General features: G+C 36.7%; 1 protein-coding gene across 24 annotated transcripts in view; it reads left to right on the top strand.

Annotated features, from left to right (window-relative positions):
- The window catches only part of LOC144979050 (mucolipin-3-like), a 116,042-nt gene that overhangs the window by 33,225 nt on the left and 58,819 nt on the right, over positions 1 to 23,998 (top strand). For all 24 annotated transcript variants that reach the window (XM_078925704.1, XM_078925756.1, XM_078925734.1 and 21 more), the window contains 3 exons: positions 18,058 to 18,181; positions 19,853 to 20,024; positions 21,214 to 21,405. In XM_078925704.1, coding sequence (XP_078781830.1) covers positions 18,058 to 18,181; positions 19,853 to 20,024; positions 21,214 to 21,405 — 488 coding nt within the window. The remainder of the gene's footprint in view (positions 1 to 18,057; positions 18,182 to 19,852; positions 20,025 to 21,213; positions 21,406 to 23,998) is intronic.

Below are 23,998 nucleotides of genomic sequence, written 5' to 3'. Positions count from 1 at the left end.
GTGCGCCGTATCATTTTTTTTTATTGACTCGAATAAGCACAATGTTCTCCACAAGGCTAAATTTTTTAAAGAAAGGATTATTATTATTATTATTATTATTATTATTATTATTATTATTATTATTATTATTATTATTATTATTATTATTATTATTATTATTATTATTATTATTATTATTATTATATTATTATTATATTATTATTATTTTATTATTTTATTATTATTATTATTATTATTATTATTATTATTATTATTATTATTATTATTATTATTATTATTATAATAGGATCCTGACCTCCCATAGCGGGCAGAGAGGTACATACTGTGTCTTCTATCCCCTTATATCTTGTCCAACAAGCTTTCTGTCTTTGTCGTGGAATGAGATTACTTGTTTTTTTTTCCTGGCCCTCGTCGGAGTCCTGGCTGAAAGGGAAACAGTCAAATGCATAGTTATTGTTTTGGGAGATGATATTTTTTTACTTGTAAATCATCTCTCTGTTATGTATTATTATATTTGTTATTTTTAATGTATAATGTTCCCCGTGTGGTGTCCGGGGTCCCTCAACTGAGAGGGTCAAGAATATCCCAATGCCAAGCCAGCGTGTCGTAAAAGGCGACTAATGGTGTGTGATTCCCCCATCTTTGAGTCACCTGGTCCTCCAGGTTGGGGGTTGGCAAAGGGTTAACACCCCTTTCCGTTAAACTCAAACCGTTACAGAAACACAGACAGACAAACCAAATCCTTTTTTTAGCTTGGGCGACCGAAGAGTTTCTGGAATTACAGAATTTATGAAGGACAACAGACAAAGCCGAAAGGACTCTGCTGACCCGATGACGTCTTCGCCAAACAAGCAGCTTCGAATTGCGTCGTGGAACGTTCGCACCATGTATGAAGCAGGAAAAAGCTCTCAAGTTGTGACTGAGATGAGAAGATACAGGCTGCATATACTTGGAGTAAGCGAAACCCACTGGATACAATCCGGACAGAAACACCTCAAGTCTGGGGAGAAGATTTTATATTCAGGGAGAGGGGACGGGATTCATACACAGGGAGTAGGAATAATTCTAAGCAAGTTTGCCCAGAAGTCACTGAGAGGATGGGAACAATGCGGAGAAAGGATCATCATGGCGTCCTTTACAACACGGAGTAAGAAGATCAGCATGAACATTGTACAGATCTATGCCCCAACAAATGATGCAACAGATGAGGACAAAGATACATTTTATGGTCTGCTACAACAAGTCATTGACAAGTTGCCAAGGAAAGACATCAACATATTGATGGGAGATGCTAATGCAAAAGTGGGACAGGATAACGTAGGCTATGAAGGTATCATGGGACGTCATGGCATGGGAGAAATGAATGATAATGGTGAGAGATTTGCAAATTTCTGTGCATTCAACAGTTTGGTAATTGGAGGATCAGTGTTCCCCCATAAGAGGATCCACAAAGCAACTTGGGTCTCACCAGATGGTGTGACAGAGAATCAGATTGATCATTTTTGTATCTCTCGTAGATTCAGACGTTCATTGGAAGATGTGACAGTACGGAGAGGGGCAGATGTTGGATCAGACCACCACCTGCTATTGGCAAAGCTTAAGCTCCGACTCAGAAAACACGGGGCCAGATCACATACAAGAAGAAAATTCGAGGTGAATGCACTTGATGGGGAAAAGAATGAGGAATTCAAACTACAATTGAGTAATAGATTCCAACCTCTTACTGAGCTCGAGGAGGACATAGATGTAGAGTCACATTGGGCAAAGATCAAGGAAGTTTACATAACAACTTGCCACGAGGTATTGGGGGTAAAGAAATCGGAACATAAAGAATGGATAAGTCCAACCACCTTGGACCTTATTGAAAAGAGGAGAACAAGGAAGGAACAAGTGAATGCAAGCCGAACAAGGGCTTCAAGACTGGATGCACAAGAGCAGTATCGAGCCATAGCTAAGGAAGTCAAAAGATCTGTGAAGAAAGACAAGGAAGCATTCATGAACAGACTTGCAGAGAAAGCAGAAGCAGCAGCGACTGGAGGACACATGAGGATCCTTTATCAAACTACCAAGACACTTGCTGGAAAATATGGGAAACCAGAGGTACCAGTCAAAGACAAAGATGGGAAAACTATTTTTGGAAAAGAGGCTCAATCTGAACGATGGAGGGAACATTTCAACTGCCTTCTGAACAGACCACCACCAGACAACCAGCCAGAAATTTTGCCTGCAAGGAATGAGCTACCAATTAGCTGTGATCCACCATCGATAGCAGAGATTGTGGGTGCCATTAACAAGATGAAAAGGGGGAAAGTTGCTGGACCAGACCAGATTCCACCGGAGGCTCTAAAAGTTGATGCGGAAAGAAATGCTGAGGCCCTGCACCCACTATTTGAGAGAATATGGAATGACGGGATATTCCCAAAGGATTGGAAGGAAGGACATCTTATCAAGCTTCCAAAGAAAGGGGACCTCAGTAATTGTAATAATTATCGAGGCATCACTCTTCTTTCTATCCCAGGAAAGGTTTTCAACCGTATTATTTTAGAGAGAATTAAGAATGCAACAGATTGCTAAACTGCGGGACGAACAGGCAGGTTTTCGGAAAAACCGTTCAACCACCGACCAGATTGCCTCTCTGCGAGTCATAGTGGAACAGTCTATAGAATGGAACTCTCCTCTTATTGTCAACTTTCTGGATTACGAGAAGGCTTTCGACAGTATTGACAGAGCAACATTGTGGAAAATTCTGGCACATTATGGACTCCCTGAAAAGATAGTAAACCTCATTAAGGAAATGTATGAAGGATCAAGTTGCAGGGTTGTACATGAAGATCAGCTGACTGACAGCTTTGAAATTAAGACTTGTGTCAAGCAGGGATGCTTGCTCTCTCCATTCCTGTTCATCCTTGCCATTGATTGGCTAATGAAGGAAACCTCCAAAGGGAGAAGAAATGGGATACAGTGGACCCCCTGGACACAGTTGGATGATCTGGATTTTGCAGATGATCTGGCTCTTTTGTCCCACACCCAGGACCAGATGCAAGCAAAAACCACAATTATAAACAGCCTCTCGGAATCAATTGGTCTAAGAATACACCCTGCAAAGTCAAAGGTCTTGAGGATAGGTACGCGTCAAAGGGAGCAGATCAAAGTAAAAGATCAGGAACTCGAAGATATAGACACTTTCTGCTATCTCGGAAGTATAATTGACAAGGATGGAGGCACGGAAGCAGAGGTGAAAGCACGAATAGGAAAGGCACAGGCTGCATTCACATCTTTGAACAGAGTTTGGAGAACTAAAGATATCTCCCTTCAACTAAAGCTAAGACTTTTCAACTCAAACGTGAAGTCTGTCCTACTGTATGGATGTGAAACTTGGAACGCATCACAGGCATGTATAAGGAGGGTACAGATTTTTGTAAACAGGTGCATGCGTAAGCTACTCAGAATAAAATGGATGGATAGAATAAAAAATGAAGAAGTATGGAAAAGAACACAGCAGAAACCAGTAGGAGAGGATATAGGAAGAAGACGATGGAGGTGGATTGGACACACGCTTAGAAAGAATGACTCAACTATAACAAAGAAAGTATTGGACTGGAACCCTCAGGGCAGAAGATCAAGGGGAAGGCCACGAGGAACATGGAGAAGAATTAAAGAAGCTGATATACAGAGAAGTGGTAAGACCTGGAATGAGATAAAACAGTTGGCTCAGGATAGAGAAGGATGGAAACTGTTTGTCTGTGGCCTATACCCTGACCCAGGGTGAAAAAGGCAATGATGATGATGATGAATGTATAATGTAAGCATTTGAGTGTATTCCTCTTTGTTGGATTTTGTGCTTGTGTCCGGATGAGACATAGGTGATCTCAAACTAAGTACATTGATGGTGTGCTCTTGGAATCTACATCTGATCCCTATTTGTTCTTAGTTCCCCTATGTCTTACTTTTCTTGGGTGCTTTAATTGTAATTCTAGAACTTTTACGATCCCATTTTCTTCCTTTTTACTGGCGCTGATATAACCTAAATGTGTTGCAAGCGCCGTAAAACCCTTAAAAACAAAAAAAACATATTATTATTATTATTATTATTATTATTATTATTATTATTATTATTATTATTATTATTATTATTATTATTATTATTATTATTATTATTATATTATTATTATTATTATTATTATTATTATTATTATTATTATTATTTTAGAAGAGTGTCATAATTCACGCATCCAACCCGACTAGACCCATGGCTGCATGATCCCATTTATTTGATACTTTTTATGATTGATTTATATAGTTTTGATCTTGGTTTACATTTCATCTCATTTTCTCTCTCTCTCTCTCTCTCTCTCTCTCTCTCTCTCTCTCTCTCTCTCTCTCTCTCTCTCTCTCTCTCTCTCTCTCTTTTTTTTTTTTTTCTTTTTTTCTTTTTTTTTTCTCTCACTCTCTCTCCATCCTTTGCATGCACGCACACACATTTTTACCTATACTGTTTTAACTATAATGCCAATGTAATATCAGATATTTCCTTTTCTTGTTTACCCGAAGTAGGCCAAAGGCCTAAACGTCGTTTAATTTGTTTTGTATCTTTTATAAGAGTCATCTTTACTAGCTTTACTGTACTATTCATTTTATCGGCTCATTTAGGCACCACTTTGGTATAATCTATAGCTTGCGTAATTAAGTCTGGATAATCTTGTCGTCATTAGTCATATCAATACAACAGATTGATAATTGTGTAATAGATACCTATCGGGTTATCAGATGCAGGTATTGGCCAACTTACCTGTCGTTATTTAATTGTGTACTTATTGTCAAAATACTTTCGAGAACTTTACTCGTGAGCTTCATCTCACCCGTCCTTACTTTTCCCTAAGCAGTGACATAATTTTAAAGCAGCTTTCAAATGCATCATCAGATGTAGCATTTCGACTTCAAAAGTGGTAAAGAACCTCACGAACACGCTGACCTCTTTGAAAAACTCATCGGTCTTTGTTTTGTTTGGTTTTTAGGGTTTTATAGCGCTTGCAACACTAAATAATTTAGGTCATTTCAGCACCAGTAAAAAGGAAGGATATGGGAGGGACATAAAATTCTTGATATACAATGGAAAGCATACAAGAAAAAGTAAGACAAAGGGGAAGGGTTCAAATAGGAACAGATGTAGATTCCAAGAGCATACTATCAGCTTACTTAGTAGTAGCTTACTTAGTCTGAGATCACTTAAAAGTCTCATCCAGACACAAGCACATGATCCCATTAGAGGTATACATCCATATGCTTACATTAAAAACAACAAATATAGCAACGAATAACAGAGGGATGATTTAGAATGAAAAAATATTATCTTCCAAATCTAACTATACATTTGACTGTTTCCCGCTCTTCCAAATCTAACTATACATTTGACTGTTTCCCGCTCTTCCAAATCTAACTATACATTTGACTGTTTCCCGCTCTTCCAAATCTTAACTATACATTGGACTGTTTCCCGCTCTTCCAAATCTAACTATACATTTGACTGTTTCCCGCTCTTCCAAATCTAACTATACATTGGACTGTTTCCCGCTCTTCCAAATCTAACTATACATTGGACTGTTTCCCGCTCTTCCAAATCTAACTATACATTGGACTGTTTCCCGCTCTTCCAAATCTAACTATACATTGGACTGTTTCCCGCTCTTCCAAATCTAACTATACATTGGACTGTTTCCCGCTCTTCCAAATCTAACTATACATTGGACTGTTTCCCGCTCAGCACTCCGGCAAAGGCCTGACAAAACTAAGTAATATCATTCCAAGACAAGACAGAAAGCAACTCATCGATCTGGATAAACCTAAAACTCGACTAGACTAGGAAAATATCTATTGAATAATAAATGAATAAATAAATAAATAGATAAAATGAATAATAGAATAGTTATTGAAAAATAAATTAATAAATAAATAAATAAATAGATAGATAAAATTAATAATAGAAACACGATTCTCTGTGGCCAATGCTGACCAAATTGGTCAGGCACGTGGCCATCTGACGGTCCTGATAGAAACCTATGGAGTTACATCTTAATCTGTTATTGGTCGTATGATTTTAGGTAAATGTCATATCATGAAACTAGAAGAGTAGGTAACTATTTGGGCTTATACACTAGTAGTAAAGGTGCTCAAGCTCAATGTATTTATATTTTCTGAAAGCGCTTAAAGTTCTCTTTCAAATGATACCAAATATGATAATATTCATCAATTTTGAAATTTGGCCAAATTTGATCTGAAACGTACTATGTAGAATCCGTCTGCATCAATCAGACTATTGAAGCTGTCTGCTTGTTTAAAAAAAAAAATCAAAACATCCGGCAGCTGGATACAACGTACCAACACAAAACTATGTGTACCCTTGAAGTTTATTGATGCTCTGCATTTAGTTAGAAAACCCATAACATCCGCCAGCTGGATATAACGTACCGAGACACTGAGCGAGGGACGTCAATTTCATTATATCTATCGAAGGAACGAAGTTGACGTCACTCAGCTCTTTGTTATTGTTTTAAGCCAGGCATTTTTATGAGTCGTTCTCACTAATTGTATTATCCAGGTTTTAAGTTGCACATTGTTTTGTGATCATCTCAACATCCTCATTTCTGCAACCCCGACTTCTTTATCTTGTTTCTTTGTTGTAGCTGCTGTCTCTAGTCCATTTAACATTGCTGGTCTTACAACTGTTGTATATATTTTCCCCTTCAGCTTTGCGGAAATTCGTTTGTCACGCATAACTCCAGTTACCTTCCAATTATTCCAGCCTGCCTGTATCCTCTTCTTAACCTCCATCTCATTGCCCCTATCTCCTTGTTTGTTCTTAAGTATTTGAACTGGTTTGTCTCTGGCACATCCTCTTCTTTATTGGTGGTTCTGATCTCTGTTGTCCGATGCACAACTACTCTGTCTTCGATCTGCTTACCCGTAATCCCCTCCTTTCCAACATCCGTCTCCAACCCTACTACGTCATCCGCATACATAATGTTCCACGGTGCCTCTCGCCGAATGGGTCCTGTTAGAACATCCATTTCTATTGCAAACAGCAGGTGTGCAATTAATTAAGTCAAAAGGGAAGGCGGGGAGGAACTGTGTAATACAGTATAGAAAGTGAAATATAATAAAGTGTAGAGTTTTGTTAGAAAATAAATACAGTAGTAGTAGTAGTAGTAGTAGTAGTAGTAGTAGTAGTAGTAGTAGTAGTAGTAGTAGTAGTAGTAGTAGTAGTAGTAGTAGTAGTAGTAGTAGTAGTAGTAGTAGTAGTAGTAGTAGTAGTAGTAGTAGTAGTAGTAGTAGTAGTAGTAGTAGTAGTAGTAGTAGTAGTAGTAGTAGTAGTAGTAGTAGTAGTAGTAGTAGTAAGTAGTAGTAGGGAGTAGTAGTAGTAGTAGTAGTAGTAGTAGTAGTAGTAGTAGTAGTAGTAGTAGTAGTAGTAGTAGTAGTAGTAGTAGTAGTAGTAGTAGTAGTAGTAGTAGTAGTAGTAGTATAGTAGTAGTAGTAGTAGTAGTAGTATAGTAGTAGTAGTAGTATGTAGTAGTAGTAGTAGTAGTAGTAGTAGTAGTAGTAGTAAGTAGTAGTAGTAGTAGTAGTAGTAGTATAGTAGTTAGAGCAGCAGCAGCAGCAGCAGCAGCAGCAGCAGCAGCAGCAGCAGCAGCAGACTTATATTTTGCATTTATTTCCAATTCTATTATATTTATTTTCCAACAATAATCTACACGTTATTATATTTCACTTTCTATACTGCATTAAACAGTTCCTCCCCGCCTCCCCTCTTTTGACTTAATTAATTGAGCACCTTTTATAAATATCTATTGTTCTGTTTTAATTCGTGCTTCCTTACTAAGGAGCATACTACTATTTCCGGCCCATCAATGTTTGTGTTTATTCATCTTAACAACACCACTACCACATTATCTCATTCGTCTGTAGTGTTTCAGTCATCCTGTTTTGTTGATAAAAGAGAAAGTCGAAACTTCCATTTTATCTGTTTTCGTATATTAAATTGAAGCTTACATTCAATTTCACATTGTTATTTATTAGTTTATAGATAGAACGAAGTTGACATCACTTAGGTCTTTGTTAGCCGAAATAAGTCCCGGCAACCCTCGTACGCAGATTCCCTGACTACGGACAGAGAAGGCATATACGAGATGGAAGTCGGTTTGGACGAATTCAATCCCTCGAGGGGACAGGCGCATAAACTCCTTGAAACTGGGGGAAAAGAAACCAGGGGTCTGATTCATGGAGCGGGACTACGACGATAGTCCTAGACTAAATCCGTTGTCTCAGACTAAAAGGCGTTGTAAGATATTCATGAAGCCGGACTACGCGAAGTCTTAGACTAAACGAGGGACTAAACGGGTGAAATTTACACCCGCGATTTAGCAGGTGTAAATATCAAAATCATAATATGTCCTCTACGCTGGGGGAAGTAATTGTACAGCGATTAGAACAAGAATACCCGACAGTTTTTGATTTTATATTTATTTTTATTTATTTATTTATTTATTTATTTATTTATTTATTTATTTATTTATTTATTTATTTATTTATTTATTTATTTATTTATTTATTTATTTTTTTGGTTTTGTTTCTTTTCTTTTCTTTACTTTTCTCGAAGATTCGACAATCGCACATACACTCCTCATCTTGCCCATTCAAAACACTCTGCAGGGACTCCTCCCCCCCCCCCCCCAAAGACAGTTTCATAGTAACTCCTCCTCCTCCTCCTCCCCTCCTCCTCCCTCCTCCTCCTCCTCCTCCTCCTCTACTACTACTACTACTACTACTACTCTACTACTATACTACTCCTTCTACTACTACTCTACTACTACTCATACTACTACTACTACTACACTACTACTACTTACTCTGCTACTACTACTACTACTACTACTACTACTACTACTACTTACTACTACTACTACTACTATCTACTACTACTACTACTACTACTACTACTACTACTACTACTACTACTACTACTACTACTACTACTACTACTACTATACACTACTACTACTACTACTACTACTACACTACTACTACTACTACTTACTACTACTACTACTAACTACTACATACTATACTACTACTACTAACTACTACTACTACTACTACTACTACTACTACTACTACTATTTACTACTACTACTACTACTACTACTACTATACATACTACTACGACTACTATTACATTTCTTTTATGTCTTTTATCGTCCATTATTTTCTAGAAATTTCACGTCTCTCACTGGCCTAATCATTTCTATCACACTGCGCTAACGATTCGTTCACACTCCAACCATCGTTGAATACAGACGATGCAATTTATACTGCATTTCATCTTATTTGTTTTCAACGTTTATTTGTTTATTGTTGTGCCGACGAAGGGTTTGTACCCGAAACGCCCATTGTCTGTATTGTTTCCACCGATTCCTCTCCATCATCACTCTTTCGTTAGTATTTTCGGGACCCCATGCTTCAGGCAGCGCCCACCGCTCTCTACTTAGAACAATGCTACACCGTGGGTAAGAATCATTTAAGTGCCATCGTTATTTATATTTTCTAAAAACATTACACACACACACACACACACACACATTCTCAAACAATTTTTACACCCCTCAACTTGTCTCACACTATTTTTATTTATGGGGAAAAAACAACAACAAAACAACAACAACAAAAAAAAACGATCAAAACAAACACGAAGAAGAAATAGATATGATTTCTGTGCCACTTCGTATGACGCATGCGCAGCTGGAAAAGTAACACATTTCTATGACGTGTTGTGGTACGTTTCCGAGGAATCCCCAGTTAAAAATAGATTGACCTCTGTAGTCTGAGACTTCGCAAGCGTAGTCAGAGACTTGATAGTCAGGGACGAAGTCTGACTCCATGAATAGCTTACTTTCCGTAGTCTCTGACTTCCCAAAGTCTTAGACTACAAAGTCTCAGACTTTGCTTTAGTCTGAGACTACCATAGTCCCGCTCCATTTATCAGACCCCAGGCTTCTCCACCAGCAAGAAGAGGGACTGGGTTGCAGCGAATCGGCTCTGGTCGAGAACCTGCCAGCCTAACGACAAAATCGCTTCATCAGTGGGGACTTTCCACCTGTCCAATATATACCCGTTGTGGTAACGAGCCCGAAACCGCAGAGCATCTAGTTGAACGGTGTGTTGTGACGAAGCTTCCGGGTGGGTTTGCGACGGTGCACGAGTGAGGTAAAGAATTGGCTGATTGGATCGAATGTCATACTACCATAGTAGTGTGAGCACCATAAGAAGCTGCTGCCATACATGCCTATGAGTAATTCTCACTTAACTGTGTTAACCAGACTATACATGTTCAAGGTTACACATATACTCGGCACCACAATTAACACAACGGTCTTTGAACTATTTCTATTCATTCGCAATTAATAATAATTACATGAAAATTAGACAGTATGATTGATTGTAAAATTGTGTAAAATTTGCTACTTATTTATTGTTATTTGATTGACCCGCTTATTTTTCATGACCGTTGATAGAACGCATGTCAAACTCTTACACTAGAAAATCCAACAAATGGCGTACACAAATTATAAGAGAAAAAAAAATAATTTTTGTGAATCTCGAATGCAAAAGAAAAGACAAAGGTTACATCATTAGGGTTTTGTAGAAATGTAAACAAAATAAAATTAGACCTCATTCAATTTGCATTGTATTTTTATGATTATGGGTCGTTTAGCCCTCGCCGAAAGAACCAAACACTGGGAATGTGTAGAGCAGGTTTTTTCGACATTGTTCAAAGTCAACACCGAGGCACTTGGATTCAATAGTCTGCTGCCATGTCGCCCAGCAACGGCGGCCATCATGGTTCTAAACAAAGAAAATCTTTACTTTTTATTCTTCATGCTGGATAGAACTTTTCATATGTCTTGTGATCAGAATGTGTAAAAGTCAAAACATGATCAGATTTATAATGTTTTTTTTTCTCCTCTGGATACGCTTTTATGCTCGTCGGAGAAATATTTCGTAAGGGTGTCCGCCATTGTTCCGATAGTTTAGAGCCGGTTACTAAGTTACCATGCGTCATTACGAGGAATGTGACGTTACGACTGTTGAAGCGTATTCTACAAGGAGACATTTGGAACCTTATTCATTCCAACAGGCGACTTGTTCAGACCTACATGCAGTCAAATGGAGATTACACGTGCTACTAATGGAGGAGCAGTACTCACCTTTGGAAACCTGCGTCGTTTTTTTTTTTGTTTTTGTTTTTTTTAGTATGTATGCTTTTGTAGTCTTTGTTTTGAGGATAACTTTTGTTGTCAACGGTATGATTGCTTTGGATTGATTTGACTGTAACAATTTTTATATATCATTGAACTTCATAATTACAATGTCTCAAAATCTTTTGAGTAGTCAACGTCATTGTGAGCGGGTGGTTGGATGGGAGCATCACCCTTGAATCATATACCTATGATGTTCGCATGGGTGTACGATCCGATAGTGATGTCGTTTCTTCTTCTCTTTACTAGCCTATCCTGCTTCTTTGGTTTGTGATTGTATTTTTGACAGGGGATATTTTTTTTTCTGTAAATCTTCTGCCTGTTTGTTCTTGGTTATTTATAATTTAGCTTATGATATCTTTAGGTTATGATTTTGGTTTACATTTGTACTATTTTTGTTAGATTGCTTGTTTTTTTGTTTCAGCGGTCTCTCATATAACCTCAATTGTGTTGGAAGAGACCTAAAGCAACAAACAAACAAAAAAAAAAAAATCAACGTCATTGTTGTATTAAAATTATCAATCAGCACAGACATTAATCCAACACACACAGAATCTTTAAAATATCATAAATTGCAATTGATGCATTATCCAAAAAGCTTACAATGATCCGCCAGCCAGATATAACTAAAACACAAAACTATCATGTGTAACTTTAAATGTGTATAGTCTGATACTGATTGATACAATTTTGAACTTCTCATAAAAATGGTTGGCTGAAAAAATAACAATGAGTTGAATGACGTCAATTTTGTTCTATCTATTACGAGGAGCTCGAAGCGTAACCTCGATGTTTATTTTAAACGTTGTGTATCGGTATACTGTCATGGCAGTTTTTTGCATCGCTTGCGGCCGCGTTGCGGCCGCAAAAAATGGCAAAAATCGCCGCCGCAAAATTTGCAATTTTGTGCACATTTTCGAGATTTTGCCCCCCCCCCCCCCAATAATATTTTTTTAAAATTTTGTGTGAACACCAGTGATGATAATCTTCCGCGGATTTTTTCATAAATGTTCCGTTGTTTTTGTCATTTTCTGCTAAGTGGTAGTTCATGAAAAAAAAATGCCTTCTATCATTTTTTGACACCTCTGCTCAGTTGCATGAATTTTGGTGACACTCCTTTATTTATGACGTTAGTCTAGACACACTGGCACCACGTGTCAAAAGTAGCACAAGGTGGCCATGGATGAGAAGATGATCGAAAGGGAAGGGGATGGAGCAAATGGGTGTAAATATTTATGTACCTTTTAGCTGTAGCATGATAGTACATTTGGCGATTTTATAAGTTTTATAAGCCTGTCTTTTTTTTCTTCCTTTTTTATTTTTTTTGGTTTTGTTCTTGTTTGATTGTTCTGAATTTGTTAATAGTATTCAATACAACTTGTGTCTAATTATAAAACAATTTTTAAAAAAAATCATCAATTCTCCCCCCCCTCTCTCTCTCTCTCTCTCTCTCTCTCTCTCTCTCTCTCTCTCTCTCTCTCTCTCTCTCTCTCTCTCTCTCTCTCTCATATTCATATTTCTCTCTCAGCCACCCTTCTATCTTCATATTATGTTTATAGAAATCATTTGGTAATAGAGAGATAATAAGTTAGGCTGATTGATGAAATTATTGTTTAAAGGCTAATTTAAATTTGATTTGTTGATGGAATATGTTTTGCAATTAATTAAAGATTCTTATTTATAAGCTGCATCATCACAAGGTTGCAATAATACAGACACTAACTGGGTTTGTTATGTAAAAAGAAATACCTCCTGGTCTTTTGGCCAAAAGTTTATCATAATCACTTTATATAGTGGGCCTCTAAAATGTTTAATTGGAAATGACAATTCATTAAATTATATTTGCAAAAGGTCAGGATGTGTCTAATGATCAGAAGTGCTTAAGGACTAATAATATGTTAAATAACTATGAATAGCTATGTTATATCTGCATTAGATTTTCTTCCTTTTTGACAAATTTTCATTATCATCACTGGGGGACCTGTGCTTGTGTCAGGTGAAACAGATAATCTCAAAATAAGTACACTGATAGCGTGTTCTTCCTTTTTCTTGGGTACTTTAATTGTAATTCAAGAACTTTTTACTAGATCTCATTTTCTTCCTTTTTACTGGCGCTGATATGACTGTCCCCGCAGTTTTTCGCGGCCGCAAATTTCACCCTTGGCCGCAAAAAGCCGCAAATTTTTATTTGGCCGCAAATAGCCGCAATTTTCGCTGTTTTAGGCTAAATTGACAATTTTTTGTTTAAAAAAGAACAACAAAAGCTATGAAAAATTGTGAAAAGACGGCGACTTTCAATGCTAGCATCCAAAATTGGCACTAAATAACGGACAAACATGTCTAGGCCTAGCCTCCCACCTCTATGGCCTAGACTAGGCTATTGGAGATCCCAAGATTTGTTTTTCGCCTCTTTTTCCCCATGTTTTTCATTCAATAACCCATTAGGCCCATATTGAAATATAAAGCAATAATAATAATGCTCAAAATTGGATAGTAAGTAGAGAATACAAATCTAATGTGCCCCCATTGGAAAATGGATTTTGTTTCTCTTTCCTTGTGAAAAGTTATTTTTTTCCTCTCCTTAATTAGTTTTTCAAATTATGAATTTTTTATGCGATTGTTCCCTTTGATTTCCCAAATTTTAAGAAGCTAAATAGTTAATAAAATATTTTGATTACTTCCTTCTTTTTTTACTTTCTTACTTACTATTATAATTATTATTATTATTATTATTATTATTATTATTATTATTATTATTATTATTATTATTATTATTATTATTATTATTATTATTATATTATTATTATTATTATTATTATTATTATTTCAAACCATTCAAAATATAAATAAATTCACGTTGACATGTTGTGACATCAATTTTCTACAAAATGCCCTATTTGTGTCAATTTTTTTTACCGTACATGTTGTTTTAATTGTTTGATTTTTGTAAAACTAGCGGAAAATGTTTGGCAAATTTTACCATTTTTTATGGCAAATTTTGGCGTTTGAAATGGCAAAAAACCGAGGGGACAGATATGACCTTACATTTGTTGCAAGCGCTGTGAAACCCTTAACAACAAACAAATACCCTTCTCTTTTATGAACGATTATGGGTTTCAAGGAACATTAATCGCAACTTTTTGCAACATTTTTGCAAATTTTGCTGTTTTTAGCTTGCAAAATTTGGGATTTTTTTTTGCAAAAAACCGCCATGTCAGGGTATATATTCAGACCTGACACGGAGGCACCAGGTGTTGGGCAAAATTTTAAAGACTCCAAGGGTCAACTCCGAAAAATGAATTCTTTCTTTGTCCAACATTTTAAATAACCAAAATAAAAAGTATACACATTTAAAATCATATTTTTGTTTGGAAATCTACCATGAAACTGTTTAGTCTATGTAGTTTTTGATCTATCTATCTATCTATCTATCTATCTATCTATCTATCTATCTATCTATCTATCTATCTATCTCTATCTCTATCTCTATCTCTATCTCTATCTCTATCTCTATCCATCCATCCATCCATCCATCCATCCATCCATCCATCCAACCATCGTCCGTCCGTCCATCCGTCCGTCCGTCCGTCCGTCTATCTATCTATCTATCTATCTATCTATCTATCTATCTATCTATCTATCTATCTATCTATCTATCTATCTATCTATCTATCTATCTATCTATCTATCTATCTATCTATCTATCTATCTATCAGCAATAAAAATGTTGAATATTTCATATGGTACAGCAAAACCAAGGATTGATGCGTTGATTGATTGATTAATTTATTTAATGTTAGATTAATTGACCAATTGATAATCATGATAATATTTGATGTCGAATTGCCACAAATGTAACTAATTGAAAATGAAATGAATATGTTTATGTTGTGTATATCGCACGCGTGAAAGAAAGAGGGAGAGAGAGAGAGAGAGAGAGAGAGAGAGAGAGAGAGAGAGAGAGAGAGAGAGAGAGAGAGAGAGAGAGAGAGAGAGAGAGAATAAGTAGGAGTGAAATATCTGTTCAATGTTATTGTTATCATATAACGTGTAACAAGTGTAACTAAATGACAAATTGCCATATTTATTGACAATAAAGATATAATATTATTATTATTATTATTATTACTATTATTATTATTATTATTACTAGTAAAAAGCCCGCAATTTCGCGGGGAAAGAACTATTTTCATTCGATAGTGCCAGAATCATTTTCTTGATTAGCTTGATTACGATTAGATGCACATTTTAATCGATGCGCTTGTCGTCGCTGCCATGCTTTATTCGGCATGATTTTAGTTTATCAGTTAGTAGATATCAATATCAATAAGTCGCAAGTCTTGGGAGTGCTTTGCACTACCTTCAATACTTCACACATTAAAATGGTGGCCGAGAATCAAAACAATGGTCAAATTAGGAGATTTTGAACTTTCACACATCTATCAAGGTTTGTTCTAGAGTTTTTAAAACGCTTTTATATGATGACAACTTGAATAAATAAATGCCTGACAAAAGATCAACGGTGAAAATAGAAATTGAATGAATACTGGGGATGTAGGAGCTTTCGGAATGTCACCCCTTTACTTATGTGAGGTCAAATGAAAATCTGAAGCGGACGCGAAAAATATCAAGTCCCTGAATCTGTCTACTTTTGGTTTGTTTGGGCTAGAAGCTAGACAGAACCAATTGACAGTTTGCCGAAACGTTTAACTAAATATTTCCCAGGGCATCGATGGCATAAAAACGACAGTAATATCAGCAGTAATATTTGTTGATGTTGTTAATCGGTGACACTTGTTTATAATTTCTGTAAATCCGAATACCGTCATGTGATCAAGTGAATTATATCACTATGAATGCCACGATTTGCTGAAAAAAATGCCAATCTGACAGTTTTTTTATTGAGCTTTTATATAGCGCAATATCCACTTAACGTGCTCAAAGCGCTTTACAAGGGGTCCCTGGTCAACAGCAACATTTAACATGTAGGACGAGACATGACGCCTGTTAGGCGATATTACAATTTTTCGGACAAAGACAACGCTGTTAACGGCCAGGTACTCATTTTACACCCGAGTACAGTGAGAGAATGTGAGTAAAGAGTCTTTTCCAAGGACTCAACTATACGTCTAGCACGAGGCTCGAACCCAGGACCTTCCGATCCGAAAGCGAGTGTCATACCACTAGTCCACATAGCCGCATAGTTCCTAGCAAACACCCCCCCCCCCTCCTCCCCCCCCCCCACTTGCTCAGGAATTTCTCTACTTGATGGACACCCTTCCCCTCCCCCCCCCCCCCCCTTTTTTTTTTTTTCTTCCACGCAACCACATTCCAAAACACACACACACACACACATGTATACACCACAAACACACACACACACATACACACACACGCACACATATCAACATACACGCAATGAGAACACACTACTACATAACAACACTGATCACCGCTAAATCAACACAACGGAAGTAAGGACTCTACTGGACAGATAGAGTTGAGGGTGTGGCCATGAGATGTTAGTGTCTTCGGTAAATTTTTTATGATATCTGTTTGACTTAACGAACTTTCAAACTGACTTTAAATTATAAAAGGAAATCAAGTTATCTGTTTATCTATCTGTAAAAAATACATTTCTATTTTTCAAATTTTTCAGTAGAGTTGTGCGCCGTATCAACTTTTTTATTGACTCAAATAAGCACAATGTTCTCCACAAGGCTATATTTTTTAAAGAAAGGATATTATTATTATTATTATTATTATTATTATTATTATTATTATTATTATTATTATTATTATTATTATTATTATTATTATTATTATTATTATTATTATTATTATTATTATTATATTATTATTATTATTATTATTATTATTATTATTATTATTATTATTATTATTATTATTATTATTATTATTATTATTATTATTATTATTAGCTATCTATCTATCTATCTATCTATCTATCTATCTATCTATCTATCTATCTATCTATCTATCTATCTATCTATCTATCTGTCTATCTATCTGTAAATCTATCTCTATCTATCTATTTATCTATCTATCTATCTATCTATCTATCTATCTATCTATCTATCTATCTATCTATCTATCTATCTATCTATCTATCTATCTATCTATCTATCTATCTATCTATCTATCTATCTATCTATCTATCTATGGGAGCGAATTTTTATGCCTACCCGTTTATTTACTGATCACCCATAAATATGCATGCCTCTCCCAGATCGTATTCACTCAAGTAGTTATTGTTGATTTTATTTTGTTACCCTTGAATTTGGCCATCTCACTTCACTAAGATGCCGATGTGTCTTAGATATTTTGATGTTTGTGGTCTGTGGTGTGACACTAGCCTTCGAACTGCTAGGTATTGGGTTCAAGTCTCAGTCAAAGTGGAGCAAAGTCGTGTCATTTGAAAATGCTCTTGACTCACATTCATTCTTTCACCGTATTCGGGTGTAAAATGAGTACCTGACTGTCTCTGTCCAAAAAAAAAAAAATGTAATACACATCACCTTACTTTACTGGTGTCATGTCTCGGGCTTTATGGGAAGTATTGCTGTTGGCTAGGGACCCCTTGTAAAACGCCCTGAGAATGTTTAATGGATAATATTAAAATGCTCAAATTTGTGGGGTTTTTGTGTGTGTGTATGTTAAAGTTATGTTCCAAATTATCGAATTGTATATCCAATGTTTTTGTTTTTTTTCACTGTTTCTTTGTGACCAGACATGAATGACGTGACGTCCACTGGTTTAGTACGGCATTACGGCAGCCTCAACTCCACTACCCTGGCCCCTTCAGACAATGACATTGTCGGGCAAAATAGTACAGAGAACTTATCTAGACCTCCGTAAGTAGTTATTTATTTAGTATAATATTTGTATGTCAAATTTGATGTCAGATCAACATCGTGCTTCAGACGCAGTCTTTGGGAGGGGTGGGGGAATGTAAGTCTTCTCGAGTTATCTGGTCAATTAGCTATATTTGTATATTCTAAAAATTCAGAGAAAGTGTGAAGCGGGTTTTAGTACTAGTAACAATAATGGTATTAAGTTTGAAAGCCACATTTTTGTATGGCTGGATGGCTCAGTGGCCAGTGCGACCGCTTACTGATCTCTCTCACTCTCTCACTCTCTCCCTTTCAGCCAGACGGAAGGTGCCGTTTCAGTTGGATCTCAGGTTGGCTCCGACCGTAGCCATTGTTATGTTATAGCCTGACACTGAAATCCAAAAGGACTGGCAGTTTGACGTCATTATTTGGTTTTTGCACCGCCTAGTAGTTGTCGTTAGTAGAGCGCATGGAAACAAGTTATTTCATTGGTTGAACTATTGAATTGTATTATACAACTCACGGTTTGTTTTCTTTTGTGGCAAAAGACTGGCATTTTGACGTCATTTATTGGTCTGTGTCAAGGCCATAACTTTACGAAGTCCACGCTCCGACACCGCGATATTTTTTATTCTCTTTTAATCTGGCACTTCTCCATACCCTATATTTCACATCATTTATATATTCTAACACTGATATTTGTGGTTTCTATACAATTTGGGATTTCTTTAAGTGCCGTGCACTAGAACGAATTTTTTTTTTATAGAATGTTTTTTCCTTTAATTCTTTTTGTATTTTTTCCCTGTTTTTTGTTCGTCATTAGAACAAGGATTGCATTTACCACCACCCACTTTCACCACTTTGTAATCTACTGTGCGACTTTTACTTCATCCTCTTTGATTTGCGCATTGCTTAGTGCAGTATATTTGCCTTCTTAGTAGATGTCAAGCAGTATTCATGCGTGCTATATTTCTTATTAGGAAAACTACATTACTTAGATTTATTTATTTGTGCAGCTTGGCATGTCATGTCATGTTATATTTTGTGTTTGTAGAGAGAAGGGTGGGGGGGGGGAAGAAACAGACACTCGCATAGAGAGAGAGAGAGAGAGAGAGAGAGAGAGAGAGAGAGAGAGAGAGAGAGAGAGAGAGAGAGAGAGAGAGAGAGAGAGAGAGAGAGAGAGAGAGAGGGAGGGAGGGAGGGAGGGAGGGAGAGAGAGAAAGAGAGGAATGCGTGTTTTTTATGTGCTGATATTTTGTCTTATTTTGTCTCAAAGAGCATTGTTCTTTTGAAAAGAAGTTAAAAAAAAGTATTAAAAAGTATATTACAAGCTCAGAATTCATTATTATGGAATGTGGAATTTATAAAGGTTACACTGCTATTGAAAAGAAAAGTTTTTACAACTTTCCTTTAAACTTTACAAGGGCCAATAATTTCAAAAAAATACATACCACAGAAAGAGAAGCAGACTGTCAGGGAGAAAGAAAGACCGACACATGCATACACGCCTCCCTCCTACTTACCTACCTACATATCAACATCATTTTCATTCAAATAAGGAGAAAAAAATTGTTACTTATTTCAAGCAAATAAATACTACGGAAAAGAGTCTGACAGGTAGAAAGAGAGACAGACATACAGACATGTCTCCTACCTACTAACATATCTCCATTGTTTTGATTGAAATTCCAGGTCTCCTCGTCTGAAGAGACAAAAGTCTTACTACACTCCATCCATGGTCGATGAACTACGCAAAAGAAACAGACTATATTTTTTGGATCCCATCACTAAGCTCCGTCACTTTCATGGATTTCCCTGGAAGCTCACACTACAACTTGTCAAGCTACTTCTCATCACCATTCAGGTTTTACTCTTTGTTCCAAATACAATCCGGCATACTACGACTACTACGAAAATTAAGTAGAATCACGTTGGCTCCAATTTTAGAACTTCATGATCATCTCCAAGTCATTTAAGATTTATTGAAAATTAATGTTGGTGCCAGAGTGCATAACTTTAAGGCTTTTGAAGTGTTGTTTCATCATTGGGATGGTAAATTGTTGATGTATAAAGTTAGTTAGGATGACATCAAACGAAGCGTTTGCTAGATTACTAAGGAGTGCCAAATTGAATGGAATATTAAACAACGCATGAATAAATAGCATGAGTGGTATAGAATAGAAATAGGTGTCAAATGTAACAGTTGAATTGAATCCAATAAATAATGGTGAATACTGGCAATTATCTCTTTGGTTAGTAAAACTGTCATCTGCATTTTTTGCGGCAGCAAATATCAGGGCGATCCGCAAATTTTGGGAAAATTGGCAAATCGCGTGGCAAATTTTGGGGAAAAAAGGAAGCGAAAACAAAATAACGAAAAAAATAAGTGCGAAACTTGAGAAATGTTGCAGCTTTGCCTGGGCCCAAACCAAGGAAGCTACTCTCTACGGATAATGATCCTTTAAAATCTTTGGCGTCCCGGTATGCCTTCTCAACATGATCGTCAGCTGATGCTGAGCAAAGTTTTTCTCTTTACAATCTTGTCTTGTCTTCCAGAAGGCGTAGACTCACAGAAAACAACATCAAAGGACTAGTTTTCCTTTGCTACAATAAGTTTATCGATGCCTCTTTTTTTTGAGTAGTAAAAGAAAACTAGGCCTTTGATGATTCTGACTGAAAGTGTACATTTGTGTGTGTGTGTATGTGTGTGTGTGTGTGTGTGATTGTCTGAAAGTTTGGGCGCATAAATCGCTTTACATTGTGTAAATTAATAAATGTAGCCTCCTTAGATGTAATAAATTGTCTTTTATATATATATTTTTCTGTATCACGTGTTAATTTGTACTGAAACGCTTAGTTCTTCTCGGCAAATTTTTTGGCAAATTTCGGTCTTCTTGGCAAATTTTGGGGTTTTTTTTGGGGCAAATTTTGACAAATTTTAGGTCCCAATTTGGCAAAAAATGTAGATGACAGGTAAAAGAACAAAATTACAAAACTGAGGCAACCCTTCAACAGCAATAACCTAATTGTGTTTGAAACAATAATCTCTACAGATTGTTATCTTTGGAGGACAACGTGAAAGCATTGTTGAATACTTCGAACGCAGTGAGATAGCTTTCAAACATCTGCTATTGTTGGATTGGGAACCAGGATATGAGACAATGCCCTATCCTCCTGCTACTGGTCAATATGCAGTCTACACAAAACAGAGTCTCTTTGATCATATGAATAATGTTATGGAACAGGTAAGGCATTATTCATTATTTTATCTTATGTCAGATTTGCTACTCATACTGTGGGAATCTAATTACTGATTTAAATTTTTCCCATACAAGATAAATGAGCAATTTGAAATGTGACTTAAATGCTCTTTTATAAATGTTGATTGAAGCATTATAGTATTAATCTCATTCTAATTAATTTTAGAATTTAGAGATAATGGGGTTGATTCATGGCTGAGACGTGGTCACATAACGTCCGTCATGTGTCGGTTGACGGTAGTGTGCTATCAGTTATGTATGACTGACTGTGTAGTAAATACAGTCATCAGTAAGCTAAATTAAACGAAGATCACTTTGATTTTGAACTATGATTAAACATTATAATCATGACTATTCTGGGGGGATAAAGTTTAAATAAGCTCTTTCGATTACTGACAATGGAATGACTTAATATTTACAGTTAAAAAAAAAGCAAAACTATTTCACGGTCACCGATCAGTGTCATGCTGTTACCCTGTCCAAATCGAGAGAGAGAGAGAGAGAGAGAGAGAGAGAGAGAGAGAGAGAGAGAGAGAGAGAGAGAGAGAGAGAGAGAGAGAGAGGGAGGGAGGGAGGGAGGGAGGGAGGGAGGGAGGGAGAGAGAGAGAGAGAGAGAGGGGGGGGGGGGGGGGTTGGTTATATTCGTGCATAAAGATTATGTCTGAAATTGTTATGCTCTTCTTTATCAACTTGGTTGGAAAAAAATTCCCTCCTTTTTTTGTGACCAGTAATTCTCACCCGTGAAGCTGGTCTATGATTAGACATATAGATATTTCTCTTGGTACCTACTAGTTTTCATTATTTCTTTTAACTTTCCAAAGCGACAGGCACACGTTGCACAAGGTTATAAAGCAATGGCAATTGCAATCAGTGAAAATGCAAACTTTTTGAAAAATTCAAGCAGTGCAATCAATGTCATGGTGGTCTTCTTGACTGATGCTAAGGGAGTCCTGGAAACACTGGAGAATCCAAATAACACAGTTGAATCTTATAGAGACTGGGCTGGTTCAACTTACCCAAAGTAACACTTCAGTTAATCCCTAGTCATCGTAGGAAATTAAATCTCTCATACCCTAAATTTGGAGCAAACCACCCCAAGTAGAAAACAAGAATTATATTTTTGAGATTAAATCCCTTATCCTAGACCAAGGCCAAAGCCTCATGGAACAAGAAGCACCCAGAATATATGAAAAGTGACCCCATAAGGCATCTCAAAAGACAAGATCAAGTTGCCATTTTCAGACTTCGCTGTGGACATAGTTGTCTCAGACACATGTTCAAAGCATTTAAGATTTGGAGAAACAGACAGTTGTGAATGTGGAGAGGGGAAGCAGAATGCCACACATGTTTTGAGGGACTGTACAAAGAGCAATGAGCAAAGGGCAACCATTTGGCCCGAGAGAACCACACTAAAGTCGAAGTTCTTTGGGTCTCAGCACGTGCTTGGGAAGACCACTGCATTCCTGCATCTTGTTGACCTTCAGCAATAAAGACATCATAAGGGGAAAGAAGAAGAAGATGATTATTTCTTTTGTCTTCCTTTTCAGTGCTTTTACGTGTAGACTACTCTAAAGAAATAATCTTTGGAGAGTCCCATCATTTTACTTTTTACTGGACTGATGTGACTTGTAAATGTCCCAAATGCCAGGAAAATCTTAATATCAAAAGCATCTGATAAATCAAGAGGAATTTTTCCTCATCTATAAGATTCTAAAGAGCTCATCCTTGCTTTGTGAACAGAGGTATTGTCATGGTAGAACACACTGATTCCAACTGACCTGAACATTGCATGCTGGCCATATATTGCTATCAGCAGCATGCATGCAACATTAGTCTAGTTCATGTTGAATGGATATTGCGCTATATAAAAGCTCAAGTTTTTATACATAATTTATGTATAATATGATATTATATAAAGCACTCTTTGTCTTCACATGTTTCTATTATAGTCAGTTCCAAGTACCGTGTGCACGGAATATTGCAAATTCATCCAAACTTACAGAATGTGATGCTGTGATTTTTTGCATGCAGGCTTATATTTTAAGTGACATTACGAATTTTGATTACCGATACTGATTGACCATATAGTTATCTCACATTCCGGAATTCCTTTGATCGCTGGAGGGGGAGGGAGGGGGGGGGGGTGCTTTGAATAATTTAAACTATCACTGAATCTAAACCTCTTAAACACCATGTGGGATACCTGAGTACCCAAATATCAGTATTCGATTACGTTATTTCAAGAATAAAAAGAATCACTTCGATTCCAAAATGGCTGACTATTGTTGACTTTTTCTACTTAACAAATTATCGTTAGCAATCTGCAATACACCACAAATGGCGACGAGCATCTAGAACCCAGATAAGTGCAATGACGTCTTCTTTTTAAAACATATCTACACGTATTTTCATTCTACCAAGCCATAAAACTATAATCTATTGACAAGACTACTACCAACTATTGAGCTTGCATTCTCCAGTCTTGTACGTATACCAACATGCCAAGACCCGACACCTTCAACGAAGGACTAGAGTCCTTCACAAACTATAAAGAAAGACTGGATGCGTTTTTTGTTGC

Source organism: Berghia stephanieae, chromosome 1 (genome assembly GCF_034508935.2).
Source record: "Berghia stephanieae isolate SIO BIC M18660-M18661 chromosome 1, UCSD_Bste_1.3, whole genome shotgun sequence".
NCBI lineage: Eukaryota > Metazoa > Mollusca > Gastropoda > Nudibranchia > Aeolidiidae > Berghia > Berghia stephanieae.
This window is presented reverse-complemented; position numbering and strand designations above follow the sequence as displayed.